At 35.7% G+C, this 22,584-nt stretch overlaps 1 protein-coding gene across 3 annotated transcripts in view; it reads left to right on the top strand.

Moving 5' to 3' along the window:
- Nucleotides 1-22,584, top strand: part of SMAP1 (small ArfGAP 1) — a 91,245-nt gene that overhangs the window by 49,514 nt on the left and 19,147 nt on the right. For all 3 annotated transcript variants that reach the window (XM_053973267.1, XM_053973266.1, XM_053973268.1), the window contains one exon: nt 19,448-19,532. In XM_053973267.1, the coding sequence (XP_053829242.1) occupies nt 19,448-19,532 (85 nt within the window). The remainder of the gene's footprint in view (nt 1-19,447; nt 19,533-22,584) is intronic.

Below are 22,584 nucleotides of genomic sequence, written 5' to 3'. Positions count from 1 at the left end.
GTTGCCTTTACTACAGACATGGTTTACCTCCAGTCAAGTTATTCCAGTCTTGGGAAGTTAATGAATTGAAAATATGTGAGCAAGCAGTTGGCAGTTCCGTCGCAGTTCTGAGACTTCTTTTAGATTAAGGTAATTCAAGCAATGCTTTAGCTATCCTACAGAGGAATCACTAAAGATGGAACACATTAGAGGTCTTAAACTCATAAAAAGATGAATCTAGAGAAAACTTCAGATCTATTCTCAAGTGTCATGTACTCCTACAAGTCTTCAGTTCCTAGCGACTTCAGTTTTATCTTTTGTTGAGATTAAATTTTTTAGCTCATAAAATAAGAATATGCATCCTAAAAATTTAAGATGTTCACATTCAATTTTCATGTTCTTATCTCTGCTTCATAGAGCTGACTAATTTGCTCCTACATCCATTTGAGAGTCTTTCTCTTGTCACTAACTAGGTCCTGTCACTAACTGATCCTTAGCCTTTAGCAAGCTAAATGTCTAGCATGATTTCTTTTACATTTTCAAATATTACTGAAAGCTTCTAGCATTGATGTAGTAAGTTTATGATCCTAATATTACATTCATGTGTCAGGCAATTATGGCATAAAAGATAATCAACAAAGTATCGTGCTTTGATAAACAAAGACCATAATTTTTTGATTTATTTAGTTATAGTGAATTTTCTTACTGAAATTGCTTTTCAGTAAAGAATCATCATGTGCTTGAAGTGGGTTTCAGGAGAAATATTTTTTTGTGAGCATTCACATTGGAGACTTCAGATGCAGTGTAGAGTTTCCTCAAGATCAAAGAGATCTACTGCAGAATAGTGAGTAGCAAGGATACTTGCTTGACTCTGTTTTTGTGGGCTGTTCACTTTGATGAGATTACTGGGTAATTTGTGATATAACAAGATCTTACTATTTCAGCTACTGATTGAGTCTAGTCCAGTGATCAGCATTTTATTAGAAGCAGCCAACAACAAGATGTTCCACATTAGATCTGCAGAACTCTTAATAAAACACATGACATTGCCAAGCTACTGGCAGCCATAAGGTTTTTTTTAATCTAACTGAAGAAAGTTAAGAAACTTGCATAAGTTACCCAGGGTCTTTCCTCCCTCTCTGCCAATGCTATTTCCACCATTGCAGATCTCAAGTTTCCTTAGTGCTTCTGCCTAAAAAAACCTTATCCTTACAGTTACTTCAAAGAAACAGGAAAAATACTGCAAGTAAACTGCTGTAACAATTATTGTTATGTAGTGTTTCATGACATGAAAACTGGGGCCAGGTTATTTGAGGCTGACATGTTCACTCAAAACCCAGCTTGTTTGCAAGCAACAGAAGTGCAGATCTTTAGCAATATAAAAAATGTGTTGAATTGCAGGAATAAATAATCAAACTGAGATAATTGTGTGCTTCTTAATGTTTCCATGGGCCAACAGCAGGGTAATAGCATAAGGCAGACTGTCATGTAGTGAAAGCAAGTTTTACATGTTCAGTACAGACAGTTAAGGATAAGAGATTTTAAATTGACTAAAAAAGTAAATCTCATGTTGCATGAGTGCATTTTATTAGTGGGGAGGGGAAGGAAGTCTGTAGGTTGGCCACCAATCTTACATATTTTGTTGGTAGTTACATAAGAAAATCTTTAATTTGGAGGCAGGAAAAAGCAGCTGGACTTCTGCAAGCCATTTTTAAACTTCATCATCCTGCCTGCCCTTTCATCAGCTGCTGAAGAGCTTTCCTTTCTTATTAATTACTCTTCTGTACAGCTGAAGGTAGTGAAATTTCCCCAATCAGCCATGATTTTTTCCCCCTTTCTTTTCTGCTTAAGCTGAACAAGTTCTCTGTTCAGGAAGAGAGTAAACCACTGAACTCCTTTTTTATTTCTGGTGTGAGTAGAATTTTTGTTCATCCTTGAGTAATTGGATGTGTTCAATTTAGAATTATTTGGTGATTTAAAAAAGAATATGTAGTATAAGTACATGTGCATGAGAGTACATCTACTTGTGCATGAGAGAGCTCTCAAAGCCTCATTGTAGTTTTCTGAAATACAGTTTAACTTGTGTAGATACTTTAGGTAAAATTTCTTCTTGGAGCACTTCAGGTAAGCTCCATGCTATTCTTCATGCAGCAGGTTGGAGCAGGCTGTGTGTGCACTCCATCTGCCTTGTACCTGTTTTGCACTGAAAGGGAGCACAGAAAAGTAGATGAGGTGCATGTAGGTCGTTTGGGCTGAGCCATCAGGGGCATGGCCAGCGTGTGAGCTGGGGAGACTGTGTGCCCCAAGGACAAACAGGAGTGCAGAGTGAACTGAGGAATATTGTTCACAAGCAGTCCGAGAATATAAGGAATAATACTTCATTTAGTAAAGGCATTTGCTTTGCACTACATAGAACAGAGAAGTTGGACTGATCTGTATGAATGACTTACTGAATTTCAGAGCAACCAGGACTGTTTAGTTATTCAAGATATATCTGTTTATGCACTTCCACAGTACAATTCAGATAAAGAAGGCATCACTAGGTATGATGCTCTAAGGCTCTGGAGTGCTCCCAGAGTAAAGAAGAGGAAAATTGGTGTGCCTAAATGTTCAGATTTGTGTAGGGTTGAACTTTTTATGTAGTCTAATTTTTAAATAAAGAGAATGTAATGTGCAACAGTGCTAGCAACCCAGAATTAAGCCAGAAGTTATTTGAAAAATTGTCCATGGAAAACTTGGTAAGTATTTCTAATATCCAAAATTAGAAAGTTCAGCTAAGTCCATGACACTGAATGCTTTGGAAGTGTTTGGGTTCAGCACTGTGTAGCTTTCTCTGCTGCTTAGTTTAGAGGTTTCACAGGAGTTGAGTACTGTCATAAAAATATTGTGATGTTTTCTCTGTAAAATACTGCATGTTGAGGACATCTAAGTTATGGAAGTAAACCCCTTTAAGGCAAGATTGTGTTGTACAGGGACAGTAAAGTTAAATGGTTAGAATATAAAGAACAAACAACTTTTTTTTTTTCACTAAGTATTTGTGTATTTGCAAACTCAACACTCAAATTTTTGATTAATATCAACATTCAAAGTTAAAGATTTTTTCATTCTGCTAAACATACCAGGATGATTAATGGTTCTGAAAGACTGCAGCAGTTACACTTGATTAACTGAAGTTCAAAATGACACAGTGAGTTAGTTTGTTTTATTATATTGCATTTTGAATTTGAAACTGGCTCTTGTTTTTGTATAAAGTTACTTCAAGTGACAGGAATGGGTCAGTTGGAGGTTATTTTTCAATGGTAGTATATCAAATGCTGTTTTTCTTCCCCAAAATGAAGACTAAATTGGCAGATTAAACTTGACAGTAACAGTGGGTTGCTGCCTCTCAGTCAGCTGGTACCAGGCAGCACCAGATTGCCTGTATTAGAGGTTCAGACATTGGTTTATTTGCCTTCAAAATGTACTGGAGAACCCCTCAAAAATGGGAGCAAGTCATACTAGCAGCTTTTCCCTTTGTATAGGAAAAACAATATCTCAAATTCTCATTTAACCAAATAGGAAGAGATTAACGTGGCTTTTTAGGATGGTGTGTTTGTTTTCCCCCAAAGACAGCTAAAACTCCCACAAATAGTCCAACCTGTTGGACTATTGAGGCAAAAGAAAATATCAGTCCCCTTTATTTCTCTGGGATGTAATTTTCTTATCCAAAGTATTACAGGTTATCATCCTAATAATTTTGTACAAGGGGAAATGAGTTTGAGCAAATACTGTTGTAGTGTTCTTCACTTCTTTAGAATTGAGTAGCACTGTAAGAATGCATGGAAGAAATGAAAGCCTGCAAAATATTTGGTGTCCACCTAAACACCAGTTTGGTGAAAGTGAACTGTTTAAGTGTTTGCTTTTAACTTGTAAGAATAAGTGAATTCACAAATATTGACCTGGATGATAATTTAAATACAGAATCCTGTTATAAATAGTATGTTTTCTTTGTTTTGATTCTGTATTGTTGATAATTTGCTAAATCACTTGAACAGTTGATAGTATAATTTCTCTAGACATCTTAGCATTATTTCCAAGTGATTTCTTTATAAAATACCTTTTATTTTTATATAAAATGAAATTACTTTAAATTGCAATTAAAAAAAAATCATGTATATCATGGGAACAGAAAAATAGAAGCCTGTTTTGCTCTCTGAATACATAGTCTTATTTATGATCTTAGTCCTTGTTTTCATAAATTCAGACTAAGCAGATAAGAAATAAAGCTCAGGATTTAGGAGTATGTGATAAGACATAGGGCAGCCTGTTTCCCTGCCTCCTGCCCCCACATCCAGTGAAGAGTTTTAAGCCTTCTAATTCTCTCAGTCTGCATTTTACAGTCTGTGGACCTCTCCCAGCCAGGTTTTACATTTCTAATCATACCTTCTCAGTCTTACGGAAGAGATCAGATTTTTTTGGGTTCTTTGGTTGTTTTGAATGCTAATCTGGAGGAAAGCAAATCAAATTAGATTCTTCCCAAAACGGTGCTATTCATTCCTTTTGCATGTAACAAAGGACTTCTTCTGTTAGAGGATTGCCATGAAAAATAGTCTTACTTAATGGAATTAATCTGTCATGGCTCTTATTACGTATTTGCAGTTGTAGACAAAGAAATTAAGAAACAGATATTGCAGGTAGAAGCAATGAAAGAAACTCGCTTTTTGTCAGAAAAAAAAGAGAAGTTTTTATCTTTTTGATGTTGGAAAAGGAGTCAGCGTTCAGGAAGGATATCACTTCTTTCCTTCAGCCATGTGTGTGTTTGCTGTATCAGCTTGATCCTCTCAACTCTGGTCTTGCAGAAGAACAGTATTTTAATGCAATTTTTAAATTCTATGCAAGTAGAATCTAAAAACAATGAGAAAAAGCTTGAGTATGGGCTGCTTTGGTTACATTTGCTTTTGTTCAACTTGCCAAACTGCTTTTAACAGAAAGCTGGTTTAAGTTTGCTTAGTTTTCATTGAGCCTCTGTTACACTTTTGCTCCATGCCAGTTCAAAACATAATACTGCCTTGGGTTTCAGTTGTTAATACTTATAAATAGATGGCATTTTCAGCTTGTGATAAGCTTCATCATTTTTCCTGGTGACTTTGAGACAATTAAGGCAACATTACATATGCTTATTTGTATATTGAACAAAATTAGGTGGACACATCTAAACAAGCATGTACTATATCAGCCTTATTCATGGGTGGATGCTGTCTTTAGAAAAAATATGTTCTGAGAAATTTGAAACCACAGGACCATGCATGATGAAAACTGCAAATATACAATCACATGTACAAAGTTTTATAAAAATTACAGTACTAGTTAGGAGATTGTGTACAGTCAATCAAATGTGCAGGAACAAAATGGATGAATTTACCTAAGTGGTACTGATACATGGAACTGAATGTAAAGAAGGATAAGGATTAGATAAGATGAATCTGATAAGAGGAAAATTACTTTAATTTAAATAATGTCACTCAAAATAATAAACTTATCTTGTTTTGAATAATAAGCTACCTTTGTTTTCCTAAAATAATGCAAGTACTGGAGCATGGGCAAAGCAATCAAGTGCTTTTGTGTGTTCTGTTTCATTTTGCCATGCTTAAGCTAGAACGTGCTCAGTCTCACTCACCAGTAGTGTGTGACCATCAAGATAGGGCAATGGCATAGTGGGAAATCCTGTCAGAAGTGCAAATCTCACTGAAGAGTAAAGATACTGACTTGTTTTTCATAAAAAATTATTTTAGATGTCACTGGCAACATTAAATCTCCAACATGAGCTTAAGCTTTAAATGGATGGTGACGATGATAATATGCCAGAAGATGTTCCAGCAATCTTCCAGTGTCATGGAACCAACTCTGTGTGTCTTCCAGCTTAAATTTGTAGTTGACATAGGTATTGATTGTGTGCCTTTTTGCTAAAAAGAATATTTCTTCGGACTGTTGGATTTATTGCATTTTGATAGTTGCTTTTGGCACTAGAAGAGTTGTGTGGAACCTTTGATGACTCTGACATTCATACTGCTGCATAATTATATCTTCACAAAGTTAACTCAAAGGTAGTTGGAAAATAGCACTGTAGCTGTGGTAGAGGTAGAAGCAAGAAAAGATAGAAGCAGGGTCTTTCAACACAATTTGAAGGAAATTGACAAGTTTCTCACACCAGATGATTTTGTCAGATGAAAAGTTACCAGTTGCCTAGTTGTTCAAATAACTGGCAGCTCTTTAATGATAATACCTTACATATATCAGTCAGAAATGTTAACCCATCTGCAGTGAATTGCCTCTTGGCTCTGTTGAAAAAAGAATTGCAACTGCACAAGTTTGTGTTTCAGTTTTACTTGAAATTTTTCTTTTATGAAATAGGTACCTGAAGTTAGAAGAAAATGGGGCAGTTCTGAGGTTGGTCCCTAGGCATGCCACTGTACTGTTGTAAAATAAATCTGTCTGCCTCTCTACTCAACAATTATTGTCTCTCAACTTGAGAGTATTGTACTTCATGTCAGATTAAGGTACTGCAGGCTTGCCTGCTAGGCAGAAAGTGTATTTTACACAGAGTAGTAACATGGGTGACTTCTGTTCAAGAGAAAATACACAATTTTTTGTCTTAACTATTTAACACTCAGTTTACACCGTAAGTAGATATCACTGTATCTTTTTCTTTGGTTTAAAATTGGTTTATTTTCGCTTAAATTAAACACATGGGGCTGAATCTTACCATAAATGTAGAAATAGATGATGGAACAAACAAATCAGAGGTGTTGTAATATCACTCTGAAGGGCCAGTTTAAAAACTTCGGCATCTTTGAAGCTGTGAAGATAAAAGCTGTAAAAGGCTTTTACATTTTGTAAGGATGACTTAAGTATTCTATTTGAGAATATACAGAAATTTCATACAGGTTCACATTTATTTAAACTGGAGGATTAGAAGCAGAAAGATGCATGACTCATTCCCAGTTGAGATGGAGGCTGCAGTGCTTATTGATAGTTCATGTTAAAGATTATGATGGCATGGAGAATGAAGACAAAGAAAATGGTGCTTGCCCAAATAAAGAGAAATCCATTTTGGTATTGCATATGATCAGTTAAAATTACTTAGCTTTTAAAGTAATTGTTTCAAAGTGATTAACTTTGAAATGAGAGCAAAATTGAGGAAAAATACCCTGACTGGCAGAAGAAATTAATGTAGCTAATGATGCATAAGTATTTATTAAACATTTTTCCCTCTCACGAAGTTCTGCATTTGTGAAACAGAATTATGTATACGTAAGTAAGGATGATAAAGTACTCATCAGCTCTCTCCTAACTTCTCTAGTAGTTCAAGAACTAACTAGTCCAGTAGTTCAAGAAAGCAACAAGCTGATACAGAAGTAAGGAAAATAAACCTGTGGGACTATTTCAGTCTTGTTAGCTGTCTTGGAGAGAATTAAATTTCTGTGGAGCTAACTGAGAGGCTTTTTCAAATATATCATCAGAAAAATAGTATGCTTAGACTTCATAAAGTATTTGTAGTATACTGTTTGTGATAATGTAGAAATGATACCAGCACTGAGTATGAGTCCAACACTCTGAGTGAAATGTTCTAACTCAGAGGTTGTTTCTATGAAACACTGTGCAGTGTGATGTTGTAAGACTGACTAAAAGATAAAGACTGTAAGAATCAGATTAACAACAACAGGGGGTGAAGTGGAGTAATCTAATCAGTAAAAAGAGAGCCAGTGATCTGCTTCTAGTACATCCAAGGAAAGTAGTGAGGTGGGTCAAGGAAAAAGATTATTTCCCAGGAATACCAGGCAAGTAAGGGGTGATTGCATAATAGGGTATAGGACTTGTGGGTTTTAGAGAGACAAGAGTTTGGGGATGGGACAGAATATTGTACACAGCTTATTATGGGATGTTTAGGTGACACAGACCAAACCAGGGGAATACAGAAATCAAGGTGGATTGGGGTGTAAGAAGCTTGAGGAAGCAAGGGGGAAATGGATAAAAAGGGGCAGTCACATACGTGCTGGTTGGGCAGGTTGCTGGGCAGTAGGATTGTCTGAGCCTTCCCTTGGTCTCTGCAGGCTATTCTGTATTCTTGCCAAATGCTGTTTGCAACTACTGAGCCTGAGTGCATTGTCTCTTCTTTGCTTGTGTGTGAGCACTTGCAAACTTCAAGTTCAGCTACCAGACAAGTAGAGTAAGAGGCTGGTGCTGGACACTGGAAAGAGGCTGCAGGCCTGAGGAATTTGAGGGTCAGCACCTGCAGAGACCATTATCTAGAAGCCAGCATGCAAAGGCAGCATGTCTAACACCAGCTGCCAGAGACAAACATACTGTGATCACACCTGATGTGTGTTAACAGGTAGCACATTTCACACTGGACTAACCAGTGAGTAAGATACAAGCACGTGGAAAGTTCTAAGGTATGAACTGATTGCTGGCTAAGGGTGTAGGGTCTTGATATTGAATGAAGTTCCACATAAAAAAAAATTTCAGCAAAAAAAGCATTTCTGTTATAATTAACGAAAATACTGAGAAACATACCTATGTGGATAGGGATGGAAAGCATTTCTTTGTTTTGTACTGTAAGCTCAGTCAGGTACCATGCCTGAAACAGCTCATTCTTGTCTGGAAATATGTGAAAAAGGAATTAGAAATAAATGCCCTTTAGTTCTGATTGGGTACCATGATGTTGTTTCATCTATTACTTGAAAGGTTTTTGAAAGGAAAGTTATAAAAGAAAATAGTTTAATGAGGAACTGGAACTAATATAGCTGCATTATTGTAATCTTGCTAAGGCTAATGAGCACAACAGAAATCAAGAAGAAATGTGTAAGCTGAGTTCATATAACCATAATATGTGATTTGAAAACTGAAGGTGTATTTAAAATAGCTTACAAAATTACAAACCATGTTTATTGCATTTCACAGCTTGCAAACTGAGATGCATTAAAATACTTTGACCCTAACCCGATTTATAGATCTCATAACGGGACGCTGGATTAGCTGTAAGATGGATCTTTCAAGGTTTTCTGCTTCATAGTGATTTCTTCTGTAAGATGCAAACCCCAGGTTTTATTGGATTAAAAGCAGAATTCTTCCATTTTATCTAAATCAAGTTCCATGACAAGATAATACAAAATAGGAAAAGGGTTGATAAATAGCTTTTTCTCTGCCTTTTATGTCCTTGTAAACAGGTCCTTGCTTTTGGGCTCAAATGCAGTAATTTCAAAGATTTACAGCCACAGGAAACTCTTCTCAAGTCTTTGCCCCCAGAATCTCTGGAAAACTTGAATACCTCTGCACTCAGACTGTGTGCCTCTCCTGTTCTGCAGTCTTGCCATCCCTAGCTCAGCTTCAAGTTGCTACATCTTGTGACCATTACCTAGGAATCATCTTGCTATCTTTAGATGCTTTTATCTAGTATCAGACTTAGGAAAAAGAGCTTTTCCTCTTTTTTTCAGACCCTATTCTGCACTTTTCCACTTTAAGAACCTTATATATTTGAATCTGAATGTATAGAACTGTTGTTTCAAATGTGGTTGTTATTATATAGATTTGATGCATGAATAAAAGAATAAGGATTTATCTCTGATAGTTTTCTGTAGTCTCAGCGGTAAGTATAAAAAGAAAGCCAACTTAATTGTAGGAAATTGTACTTCTACATGGTTTATACGTCATTTTGAGCAAGGTAAAAGGGCCTCTGAGATTGTCTCATGCATTAGAAAGGAGCTAAACCAATTCAGCTAAGTACAAGACATAAAAGGTTTTAAGCCTTCTTGGAATATATTGACTAAAGTAAATGAGATCTGAGCTAACATTTTAAATTCAGTTAAAATACAATGTTAGTACTGCTTGTTCAATAAGTAAGAACAAAGGATAGTCTTAATCCATTTTCACAGAAATGATTAGTGTATTAGCCTAGACCCAGCTAAAATCATATTAATGGAATAAGATTATGGTGCAAGGTCTGTTATTTCTGCCATGAAGTTTTTTATTCAAATTACTAAAGATATAATGGATTTTACATAATCTTGCTCAAGTATCTTGCTCTAACTGTGAAAATCTAATGAAATTCACATACCCAGGTTTTTTAAAGTGAAGATGTCGATCAAGGACCACTTTAAACGTTTTTCCTTTGGGTATGTATTTTGACTGAAGGACCTTCATGTGTACAAAATCATATTTAGCAACAACAAAAGGTAATTTGGTGTTTTTTTGTTTACTTAGTGTGAATGCCTTAAATAGGCTTACCCAGGTGAGTGTGAGTAGTTCAGTGTCTGTGAGTGATTAACTGAAATAATCACAATAGACTCTTAAATAATCAATTTACGTTTTCCCCTTGGCTTGGCTCCTTGGTTCAAGATAATTCTAGTTTGATAAATAAGAATTGTGGCTTTTTTTTGTTGTTGCATCAGAGTTTTATTGCAGAGTTGCTGTAGTCTATGCAACTTCACAGTGATACCAACATAGTTTTACTTGTGTTTCAATATAGTATGTCAGTTTTCTGGCCTTTTTGCTAGTTAGGCAAAATAGGCGTTCATCACTTGCTAAAAGTATCCTCAGTTCTGAAGAGTTAGTCTGATTTCTAAATTTCTGTATCTTTAGTTGCAAATCTGAAAAAACAAGTCATGGTATTTTACAGGAGTGTGAACAATATAACACATTTAATCTTTAATGCTGTTTAAGTAAAATATTATTAAAATATTAATTTTTACTTATTTTCAGGTCAGGTATGAAAGCTATAAAAATATTCTTTTAAAATTCTAGGGTGTGCCTACATGGGTAATGCTGTAAATGGATATGGACTAAACTTTTTGGAGTGTGTCAGGAAAAATCATATCTACAAACTTAATGCAAGATAAAGTAAATTACTAACATTATTTTCTCATATGGCAATTCTCAAATGTTTATGCTCTCCTGCAAGTTTTATTGCAAGCAGGTAATGAAGAGGGAAGGAATGCAATTGCTTTATGCACAGGGCATACAATTTCTATGTATTAAGAGCAAAGGAGAGCTTTTGTTCAGTAACTGTAGAGGCTTATATGAGCTCTAGTGAGTAAACTGGAAATTGCTTTTAAGTAAGTTAGAAATGCTTTTAACAAAATTTTTTTATGTATCCTCACCTTTCATAAGGCTTCTTGTCGTTAAGGTAGGGAATATGAGTTAGAAATACAGTGGTAATCAGATGCATTTTAAACAGACTGAGTTGTACATTTTTATGAATTTTTCATTAAAATGGAAAATTGAGGAAAAAATGTGAAGGAAAATGGGAGCAGATAAGTGGACTGGACAGCTGATGAATCAGATTTTTGACAGTGACTGATATCTTGCTTGAGAGTAGGAGAGATTTTTAGATTAGTAACTTATGACTTCTCCAACTGTAGTGTTTTTCTACTTTAGAGGTATTAATCATGTGCCTGATGTCCTGCATTATGTATGCTACCCCTTTAAATGCTCTCACACAGTGTAAATGAGAATAAGGTGACTGATAATTCTAAATGCTGGTGTTGAAATCTGCTAAATTATTTACATTATCATCTTGCAGTAGTGAATTTGGCAAAATTCTGCTTGTTTTTAAAGTATTTGATGTGGTTGACATTTTTACTGAATGTCATATCTTTTACAACTGTTAAACCCTTAAAATCTGTACATATGATGGTAACTCACATAAAGTTACAGAAGCAGAAAATGGAAACTTGACTCTTCCGTTTATAAAGAAAAATAATCATAGTATTTTCACTGTGTGCTGGCACTTCTGAACCAGGCCTTACGAAAAAGGTTTGTTCACAATTTCAGTGCAAAATGTCCTCAGCTGCCTGTCAGAGGAGAGAATTCTGGGGAACAGGGATGTGCAGAAGAGTGGCCCATAGATTTAGACCATAGGCCCTAGAATGTATGATCATATTAAACAATGTTCTGAAAGGATCCCAGTGTCCTTACTTACTTAACAAACTTGTATTATTTTCCTATTTTACAATAGTAATTTTAAAAAGGCAGTTGGTTTAACTGCAGAGCAATATATTTGATGCTAGATCTGAATAGTCTTACTGTTTTATCATTAAAAATGTAACACTTAACAGAGCACCTGATGTATGTTGTCTGTTCTGTCAACCAAGCAAGCAGGTGTAAAGCTTTCTACTTGCCTCTTGTCCTTCCCTGCCCATCTTCTGCGCCTAATAGCCAGATATGTTTGGGCACAGTGATGAAAGTTGGGAAAGGACAAACTTGTTTTGCAGTAAGGGAATTTCGGTTGCAGGAGCCATAGACCTCATAGCATTGTGTTTTGTATGTGAATTTAATAGGTGTGTGACAGTCAGTCCCGGTGGTACTGACCCTCCTTTTGGTCTTGCCCATATATCCCCTATTGGCAACATCCTATGTGCTGTACTATAATCTTTGTATGGAGGAAGGAAGAGAATTGACTTGGCATTGCTTTCATTTTTTTTTTCTTTTTTTTTTTCTGAGGCAGAATGAATCACTCATTTAATGGTTATCTCCAAAAATAGCTGGCTGAAGAAAATTTGATTGAATACCCCACTGGCTTCCTACAGAATGTGACTTATGCTTCAGGTGTTACTCAATTTTCTTCACAATCCCATCTCCTGCAGACTTGCAGTTCAAGTTTTTGTGAGAAAGCACTGCTGCCCATTTCAGGGAGTTGGAGTTTACTTTGGATGAGTCAACTGCAAAACTATAATACTCAGATTCAGATCTTTGAGGCTTGTGTATACTGAGCTTCAATGGGAAAACTGAATTTGAGAATTCACTCTAGTTTGCTGGATGAGGTTTGTGTGTAGGTTGATTCACTTGACTCGTGCTCCTTGCATCTGTTTAACAAAGTCTATAGAGTACAAGAAAAAGGGAGGAGAAGGTTGTGAAGAAAATCTACCAGTAGGGAAGTACTGCTGACTCTTAAGTGTATATGTATGTCTGTCTGTGTGTGTGTGTAGTTCTTGAATGTACTTAATGAGGTGCTTGGAGACCAGCTGGCTTCAGTAAGCAAAACAAGAAATATGATTGTGCAAAGCTAGCAAAACTAAAATGATACAGTTATCAAAGTATCACCACTCAGCAACAAAACACCAGTGTGTTACCAACAGTGTTGTAGCCACAAATGCAAAGTATAGCATCGTGAAGAATGTGAATTCCATCCCAGCCATAAAAGCAATTAGTTTGAAAAACATACAGTATAAAATGCCTATCAGTATCCTTGTCCTTATCAAAGAAACATCTTTATTCACCAATAATTTGCTTTAGAGTAACATACAAGAGAGAGAAACAAGTCTGTAAAATCAACTCTAGAACTTAAGGTGTGAATAAAGTAGTTAACATTGTTACTTGCTGATTTATTTGGTTTCATTTAACTCAAGAAAAGTATTTTACATAAATACAACTAGAATGGTGTAACTAGTATATTGAGAGCAATACATTGTGAAAGCTCAATAAAGGCCAATATTGATTCCTGTGAAATGGAGCTTTTTTTAATTTGAGACCTAGTAGAGACCTTTTTTTTTTTTTTTTTTTTTGCTGACCTAACCTGGTGTTCTTACCCATTTTTTCAAAATTAAACCTCATATAACTTCTGTTGTTGTACAAAATTAGTAAAGGAAGAATAAAAAGAATAAAGGAGGGTGGCACAGTAATGCAAAACTTTCTGATGGAAATGGAATGGAAAACTTTCGGATTCTGTGTAAATTGGGAAGTTTTTGACAATAGTGTTCTTTTTATCTTTAAGGATGAAGCCAGAACTGCAACAGAATAAACCTCAAAACTTTGGTACAGATTTTCATAGCTTATCCATCAAAACCTGATAGACTGGAGATTACCTTAAAGTCTTAGAGCTAATGTTGGATAAATGAACAAGATTGATAGGTGACTAACCCTGACATTTTCTAATGGTAGGGAAATGAGCAAGATTAATTAAATCATAGACAATATCTCTATGAATTACAAGAAGACTGACTGTTGCAGCTTCCACTAATGAAGGCATCGTCTCAGTGTGATATTAAAGTAGGCTTGTGCACTTGGTTGTGTTAAAATCAGATAAGTTAGAGGTGACCTGGTCTTCTCCACTGTTGCCTGCTTTTGGATTTTGTTTGTGATGGTTTCTTAGCACAGAACCTTGTAGTTGGCCAAGGTGCACTATGGAGGTATATGGAGATTACCAGCATATAAATTTCTACCCAGTAATTTCAAGCCAGTTGATTTACAATGACAGTAAAATTAGGGGAAGTTAGGTGAAGGTCCAAATACTAATTTCTGCATTTCCATTTTAATTAAATAGGAAAGAGATGCTGCTTCTTATGTGTAGACATAATTTCTCAGTTGTTCATTTTGGTAGAGTTATGAAGAGTTCACAAATATTTTTAAATATTTGCTTTTTAGATTCTGAAAGATGATCAGTCTTGTTGTGTGAGGACTACTTACAGATGTGGTATTAGCACCATACTGTCACATTATTGTTTTGTAGATGTACAGCAGACAGGATTAAGACATCGCTTGATTTGGGTATAAAATTGGGAGTCATTCATCACTGGATACTAAGAATCAAATGGGAGCAGGAGCTTGAATAGGGAATTTTTTCCCTGATGGCACCTTTATCAGTTATCAATGCCATCAAAAAAGCTTATTGAAGTAAAGGAAGACACCCTGTGATGCTCTGCCCTTGACTGCCAAGCCAGTCATGACACTGTTAAAAGTGTTGGTTTGGTCAAGCAGGGCTTCCTCTTGATGAAGCCATGCTGATTTCTTCCATTAACATTCTTGTCCTTTATGTGCCTGGAATTGGTTTCCAGGTTAGTTGTTCCATTGCCTTCCTAGGTATTGAGGTAAGACTGAGCAACCAGTTGTTCCCTGGGTCTTGCTTCTTGGCCCTGAAGAAAGGACTGGAAGAAGAGCGTAAGAGTGGGAGGTTAAAAGGACTGCATTGGAAAATAAAACAATGAAACATTATTGTATCCCAGTTACCTGTCATCTACAGGATTGCAAAAATTTATAGTGCCCATACTGGATCTGAGTAATGAGTGTGTCCCTACTCCTGTACTGAAAATATGTGCTTTATAGGTGAAAATACTTGTAAGAGGTTGAAAGGTTAATTCATTATTTGCCTGCTTAATTTGGCCAAAGTATCTAATACCTGCTGATGGAGGGGTAATTAATTTAGGTTTTGTGGTTCTTTTCATAGCAAGGACTCAATTTTTTTAGGTAAAAAATTCCAAGTGATGCTAGAAAATAAGCTGATCATGTGGAAGATGTAAAAGAATCAACTCCCTGGAAGCTTGTTTTGGCTTCGGTTCCTTTCAGTGATACTTGCAAACAAACTGTTTTCAATAATCTCAGAATAATTAAAGGCAGTGGACATTGCTTGCTTTCAGTAGATCTCCAACATGAGAAGAACCCTGAAGGGTAATGTAGTGCCCATTGGTGACAACTGTGAAAAATGGCCATGTAAGACCTGCATATCAAAGATGTATTGATGTTCTGCTGTTTGCAAGGACAGTATTTCTGAAGAATGTACCAGCAGCATAAAAATCATTTTGAATGAGAAGCTGTTAATACATGACCTGAAGTAAATATATCTAGAAATTGCTATGACCATGTACTTCATTCACTAAACCCACATATATTACTAAGACAATCTTGAATGTCATAAAAAAATAGTAGCACCAGTAACCTTGAAGGCTCCACTTGAAAATAAATGCACAAAACTGTGCACCTGTTCCTTCTACTTGCCTTTTTCATATCTGATTCTTAATGCTATTTTTAGTTCACTTAATGCTGCTTAGTCTCCTGTTTTTAATGTGGTCTTATTCCAAAGGACATAACAGGGAATAGGTTATCTATTATGAGTGTACTGGTGTCAATACTTAAAAATAATTGCTGTGGGATTCAAGGAGACTAACTAGTAATAGAAAGTGAGATGAATCTTAATGCAGCAAGACTCCCAAGCATTTGTCACGCTACCTTGCATCTCTACAAAATGTGGTATTTTTTAGATAGAACACAACACCAAATTAAACAGTAAATTTAAGAAATGTTATGCAGGTTTTTTTCTTGTTGCACACTTCCGTGCTCACTGAGTGCAGCACTTAATATCTTGAAAGGCCACTCTCTACATAAAGCTTAGTCGTGAATGAGTCCTATTGGGGCAAAACTGCTAAAAAGAAATTAAACATCACATTTCTCTTTCTGATTTGAAGCAAAACTTTCTAGTGACTCCAGTGTGGCTTCCTTTCTGTTCTTGTCCAAAAGTTTCAATACTTTGTTTATGCCAGAATTATATGGGCTGGAAGAGACCTCTTGATGTTCTCTCCTCAACCCAGAAACACGGCATGATCTCTGCTGCAGAGCACTGAAGTAAGCCATTGCTTTTTGTTATATCTACTTCAGGTGGACCACAGTGCAGAATCCATGGGACTGAACAGAGAACAAGACTCTCAAGAAGCAGCATGGTAGTGAGGGTCATTTAGGTATTCTTAAGAGTAATTGTGTGTATGCAAGTTTTTTGTTCTAACTCATCCCACTGGTGCCTTACCTAGTTTATGCCTAAGTGCAGGTGACTTTAGAGAAGTCCCTGTCGATCTGTGAATCATGGCAGACCTTAAGCACCAAACAAATGTCTTTTGAATTTGCACAAGAGCCCTTCTATGTACCATGAAGCATCTTAAACAGAAATAAAGGCATGCCAAATTACAGAATTGATTGAAATCTCAGACAGGAAGATAGGAAATTCCAGGAAATAGTGTTTATTATGGTGAGAGAATGGGGGACCAAAATAATTTTGCAGGTAAAATTAAAGAGGAAGATATTTTGTTCCAAATAGCTGCTGAATATTGCTTTATGTGTCTGCTGTTATACAGATGAATTATTGGTAAATGTTAGGTGACTAATGTGTTTTTTCATTTTCCAGAATGAAGGTTAGAATGTTGGTGAAAACTTTGTAGCTGCAAAGATACTGAATAGTGCTAAAAGGAGAAAATCTTCACCAAGGAAACAAATGCAGTATTAATGGCTAGAAATATTTGATGTACTAATGACCTTGAAAATAATTTTGCAGTTTTTCTTAAAGTAATTAACTATGAATTAACCTTAAAATCTAGTAGTTTATATACTGGCAAAGGGAGCAAAATGGGACAGAAACTTTTGATCAAGAAATAATAGTTACAATATTGGAAAAGGGCGTCTTAAGGGATGATATTTTTAATAGAAATTCATATTTTTATACCTTGTATCTTCATTGCCTTTCTTATTTAGAGAGTGATGAAACACAAATATGCATTTAATATGTATTGAAAATGTTTATTTGACAAAGCAGAGGACCTAAGTAGATTATTCCTCCCATATTTTTATATTTTTAGTTCAGATAATGAGATTAATTTGCCACAGTAATAAGTACCAATAAAAGAAAGTGCTATTTGAACTTTCTCTCTTTAGTTCTTATTAATGTATGCAGAAGTGTTTGACTTCTGTGAAAAGTTTGCATTCAAAACTAACCTGTCAAGCTTAAAATTGTTTCAAACTTATGGTTTTAGGTAGTTAGAAATCTAACACAGTGTCATGAAAATTTGCACATTTAATAGAATTCTAATGGTTTTTCTTTTCAGTTGAAAGCAATCATTCTATATTCATAAACTTTAAGCTGTTTAAGCAAAAGGAAAACAAGCAAGTTTCATGAAATAAAGGAACATGTCAGAAATGCTTCTTTTTACAACTTCTGTGACCCATAGTGTTTCTTACAGAGATGGAGAAGACTCAAATGTTCAAGGTTTTATGGCACATTCTGTTTTGAAGTACTGACTGTTAATTCTGATTAGTGTTTATAATAATTTTGTTGGTTTATGGCATATTTACTAAGATATGATCAATTGTAGAAAACTTCATTTTGAATTGTCACTTTTAAAAAATTCTTGATATGCTGTCATGGTTTACTTTCAAAGATGATAACTTTTTTTGAGTGCTATGCTCCAGATTGTAAACACAGTGTTGAAAGCTACAATACACAATAGAATGAGGGAATTCCTGGACTGTTTTTTTATCAGGTTATTTCCCAAACAGCTGGATCTCGAGCAAGATATGTAAAGTCAAACTAAGGATTTTTGGCAAGAGGGAGCAAGAATTTCTCTGAGAGATTAGCAAGGGTCAGATTATGTGTGATGATACCTGTTTGCAGTAGCTGCAGGAATGGAGTTGGGTTAATTTGGACTCTTTGCTGAAGGTTTTCAGTGGGGATTTTCAAGAGGAGTGTCTGTAATGTAACAGGCTTCTGTTCACTTGGGCTGCCTTTGAATACTCTTGAGTTTCATCACTGCTCTTTACAAACACCAAGCTCCTTACTCTTTATTCCCCTTTGGCAGGAGAGGAAGAAAGTAAAGGATTACCTAAAACAGATCTTTATAGGATTGTGTTGAACTTTAAAGCTCCTCTAATACTAAATACTAAGATTCAATGACTTCTCCAACCTGAGGAGCCTCAGTGATCCTGTGAAAGCCACGTTATGTATGTGATTAAAGGTGTGAGTGAAGCAGGTCTGTTGGTGTCTGCCCAGTGCCCAGCCTGACAGTGTCCTGCCACTGTTACTGGTCATCTCTTCTAGTTAAAGGCTGTACTCATTGATCAACCAGTCCACTTCAGGTTTTTGTGATAAGTTTGGAGCAAAGGCACATTAAATGCACACAAAGAATTGGATTTGTCGTGTCACTACTATTAACCAGTTCATCTTCATTTTAGAAACTGATGTTTTGATGGATTCAGGGGATCAGCCTGATACTGGTGTGAGAAGAACTATAAACAGATTTATGAAGTAATTTTCATATTCAAATTTCACAACAATATCATCATACGTTTTGACATCTCTAGGCAAGAAAAGACTAGGAATTCCCTTTTCAGACAGAGAAGAATTCTGTTATTAGCATTCAGGTTTATAGAGGAAAAGGTCATGAACTAACTCAGGTTGTGTGCTTTGGTGCTTAGTATCTCTAAATTCTGCATGTTCTGCCGATGTTCTTTGCAGAAAGGTGAATTGATGTCATTAGTATGCTTCTAATTTTTAAATTTAAGCTTTTAAACACTTTATTTTTTTACTCTTTAATGCTGCAGAACTATATAGTTTGGTTGCTGAAATGGGTTGATAAATTACAGACAGCTTTTTGCCTACTGCACGATATGCAGTGGTTCATTTTAAGACTTCAGTTTATTTTAAGCTATCCTCAAACTTAGATTTATTTAAAAATTTAGTACATACCAGTGAAAGTACAACAATAATTTTTACAGTCATGTGCCATGTCCCTTTTGACCATAACTGCCACATATTTCATTACAAATCAAATTCATTATGATAAACAAATATGGAAAAGGACTTTTACTTCTGATACTGAAGCAGAGTCTTTAATGAAAATTTTTTAAGCACTGAATCTTTTCAGACATGTTACTTGTGTTTATTTTTTTTTTCCCTTACAAGCCACAGAAGAAAGAGGATCAGCAATCAGAAGCTAAAGCAAGTCCAAAAAAGTCATCAGAACCCACTATTGACCTTTTAGGCCTTGGTAAGCAATACATAATTGCTTGGTTTGAAATCAAACATAGATCTGTAATTTTGTATTTTAGTAGATATACTTTGTTTTTTCTTTGATTACTGAAAGATTAATTTGAAAACCATAAGATTGCATGCATGAATTTAAAACTGTATCAGAAAATGCCATTGGGATGTGAGTATATCAGTACTTATGTTTTGCTAGGGAGAGTAATGAGATCCTGTGGGAAGAGGAAGTTATCAAAGTGATCTTCAGAGGCCTTGTGGATTGTAGTATTTCATTGTTTGTGGTACAAGTGTACTTTTTAATGAAAATGCTGAGGTCATCTGAATTATGTATCTGTAAAAGACATAATATCATACATTTCCAGTGCTGGTTAAAAGAATGGTAAACTGTCAGACTAATAACTTGTAAAACTTAATATAGTGGCCATTTCAATGTTCTGTACTGACTGCAACCATCATTCATTTTTATCTGATCCACCTTTTTATTTTCTGACTGGCAGGTAACTATGGGTTTGTCCTGTAAATAAAGTAGCTTCTAGTAAAATAATTTAATTGGCACTGTCTGCCTATACTGTTGTGTTCAGGCCATTCCCATAAAATATGTCTTTCATCTATCTAGTGTTGCTCTAAATGTGTTTTTTTCCATTTGATGGAATCTTAAAATGTAAATGGAAAAATAAAATATTACAGTATTTTTATTTCCTTTTGAAATTCCTATTAGGAAAATCTTCTACAAGTTGTGAATGGATATTAAGAGTATTCACTTTCTATCCATGTAATGGTTACTCTTAATTTTCTACATGATTTCTACATTATATTGGAGGAGGCTAATAAGTCTCTTAAATGCAGTTCTGAAAACTTCACTTTGAAGAAGAGTCTTTTGGGGTTTTTTTTAATTTTTTGTTTCAAGGTATGAATAATGTGACAAAACAGTAAATGCTTTCTCTGTTTTAAAATTCACATTCTCATCCAAAATGCGTGGTTTCTTCCCTCTGATGTAGAGCTGATGTAAAGTACCATTTCTGCATGGGTTATGTGTATGTTGTCCATATCTCATTCCAAGTAATTGCTACTATAGGCGTACAAATCTTAATTAACACCGTAGAACGAATGTAGAATGAGCCTATTAAAAAAAAAAAAATAATTTAGACCTGATGGAAAGCTGATTCTCCTTTATTTTCCTTTAGCAGACCAACAACCTAATTAAAACCGAAAATTTAATCAATGCGTGGTTTTGAGATTGCTAGGCTTCTGTATTCTGTTGGTCATGATTTGAAAAGTATCTTGGTAACACTGTTTTATGATACAATAATGAACTCAGATTACATTGGCTAACTTGAGATGTAATGTGCAATGAAAATCGTATTATAATTGGTGTTCAACAGCTCTGCTTCTTCAGTGAGATATAAAAAGGGCAAAGTTTATAATATGTATGTTAAAACCCCATAATTTTAGAGGAGGGAATGCTTAAAGATCTTTTAAATAACAAATTGAAAAGCAGTGTAATAAGCCAGTAGCACTTGGAATCCACTGAACTGCAAATGAGGTATTTGTTAATGAGAGCAGACCTGCATATTTCATTTCAAGAGTTGTCTTTTAATTAGCACCTGCAATAGAAGATTTCAGATAGTATTAAAAGAGAGGTCACATCAACTCAGTATATCATAGACCATAGAGTAGTCCAGGTTGGAAGGGACCTCAAATGACCTTCTGGTCCAAGGAGTCCATGGGAAGGGGAGTGTAGAAATTATCTAGCATCCTATCTGGGCACACAGCCTGCAAACCTCCAATGATGGGAACTCTGCCACACGTGGAGTTGTTCTAGTAACTGATCTCATGGTAAAAAAAATCTTTCTTACGTTGACAAACTTGTACCTGTTGCCCTCTGTCTTCCCTGTGTGGCTCTGTGTGTTGTGAAGAGAGAGGCTGTGTCCTCTTCATAGCTGCCCTTTAGGTACTGGCTTGCTGGGATGAGAGTCTTCCTGAGCCTTCCCTTCTCCAGGGAGAAAAGACCGACCTCCTTCAGTCTTTCCTCACAGAGCAGGTCCTGCTGCCCTTTGGCTGTCTTCTTGCCTCTCCTTTGGACCCTCTCCAGTCTGTGTCTGTCTTGAATTGTGGGAGCCAGAACTGGACACAGCCTCCAGGTGAAGCCTGGGAAGTGCTGAGTTGAGTGGGATGATCACAACTTTGCCTCAGCAAGTAACACCCCTGTGGATACATCCCAGAACTTCACTCACCTTTTTTGCTGCAATGATGCGCTACTGATTAAAATGTTTGATATGTCATATCAAATAATATTAAAAGGGATATGATTGCTTAGCTCGTTCTTCTTACTGAGCAGACATTTTTCTAATGAGAATTCATTCTCTTAGGATTTCATTTCTGCAAGTGAAAAATAGCACTAGCTTTTAGTAGGGCAGCTCAAAATCACTTGTGATAGCAGGTTAAGTAAGTTTAATGGATCAGAATTCATGCTAAACTAATTTTGGTTTTCAGAACAGCCCAGCTTCTTGGCAAAGTATTTTCTTGAGTAACCCTCACTGCTAGCTTTGGGTATGGTGTTAGTCTCTGGGTCATTGTTCTTTTTGTCTCAGTTGGTTTTGCAGTAGTGACCTCATCAGAAAGTAAACTTCCTTAGATAGAACTTATCCTATGAAAATTGTACCTGGACAATTTTCTAAAAGGAAACTCTCTTTCACTTTTCTTTACAAATTGCAAAATTTTCAAGAAAATATGCCTTGGGGAATTGTACCTTTAAATCTTGTAATAGGAGAAGAGGCATAATATCCTCAGTGACTGTAGTATCACTTTTGTGTTTGTTCTGAGCCCTTTTGAATAGATCTGTGTGGTTCCCTTGATTTCCTCATTAGGGGGTTGTTACTGAGATGCTGTTTAGATACTCACTTTTTGATGATGCAACAACATTCATGGGTTTTGGCTTTCTGATTCAGAATAGATTTTAGTTCAGAACTCCTCATACAGAAAGGTGGGGAAATGCACATGAACAAGCTAAATATTGTTATACTCTGTACAGGCAGCAGTGTCAGTGTTCTTGCTGT

The sequence above is a fragment of the Vidua macroura genome, chromosome 3 (assembly GCF_024509145.1).
Source record: "Vidua macroura isolate BioBank_ID:100142 chromosome 3, ASM2450914v1, whole genome shotgun sequence".
Lineage (NCBI taxonomy): Eukaryota > Metazoa > Chordata > Aves > Passeriformes > Viduidae > Vidua > Vidua macroura.
This window is presented reverse-complemented; position numbering and strand designations above follow the sequence as displayed.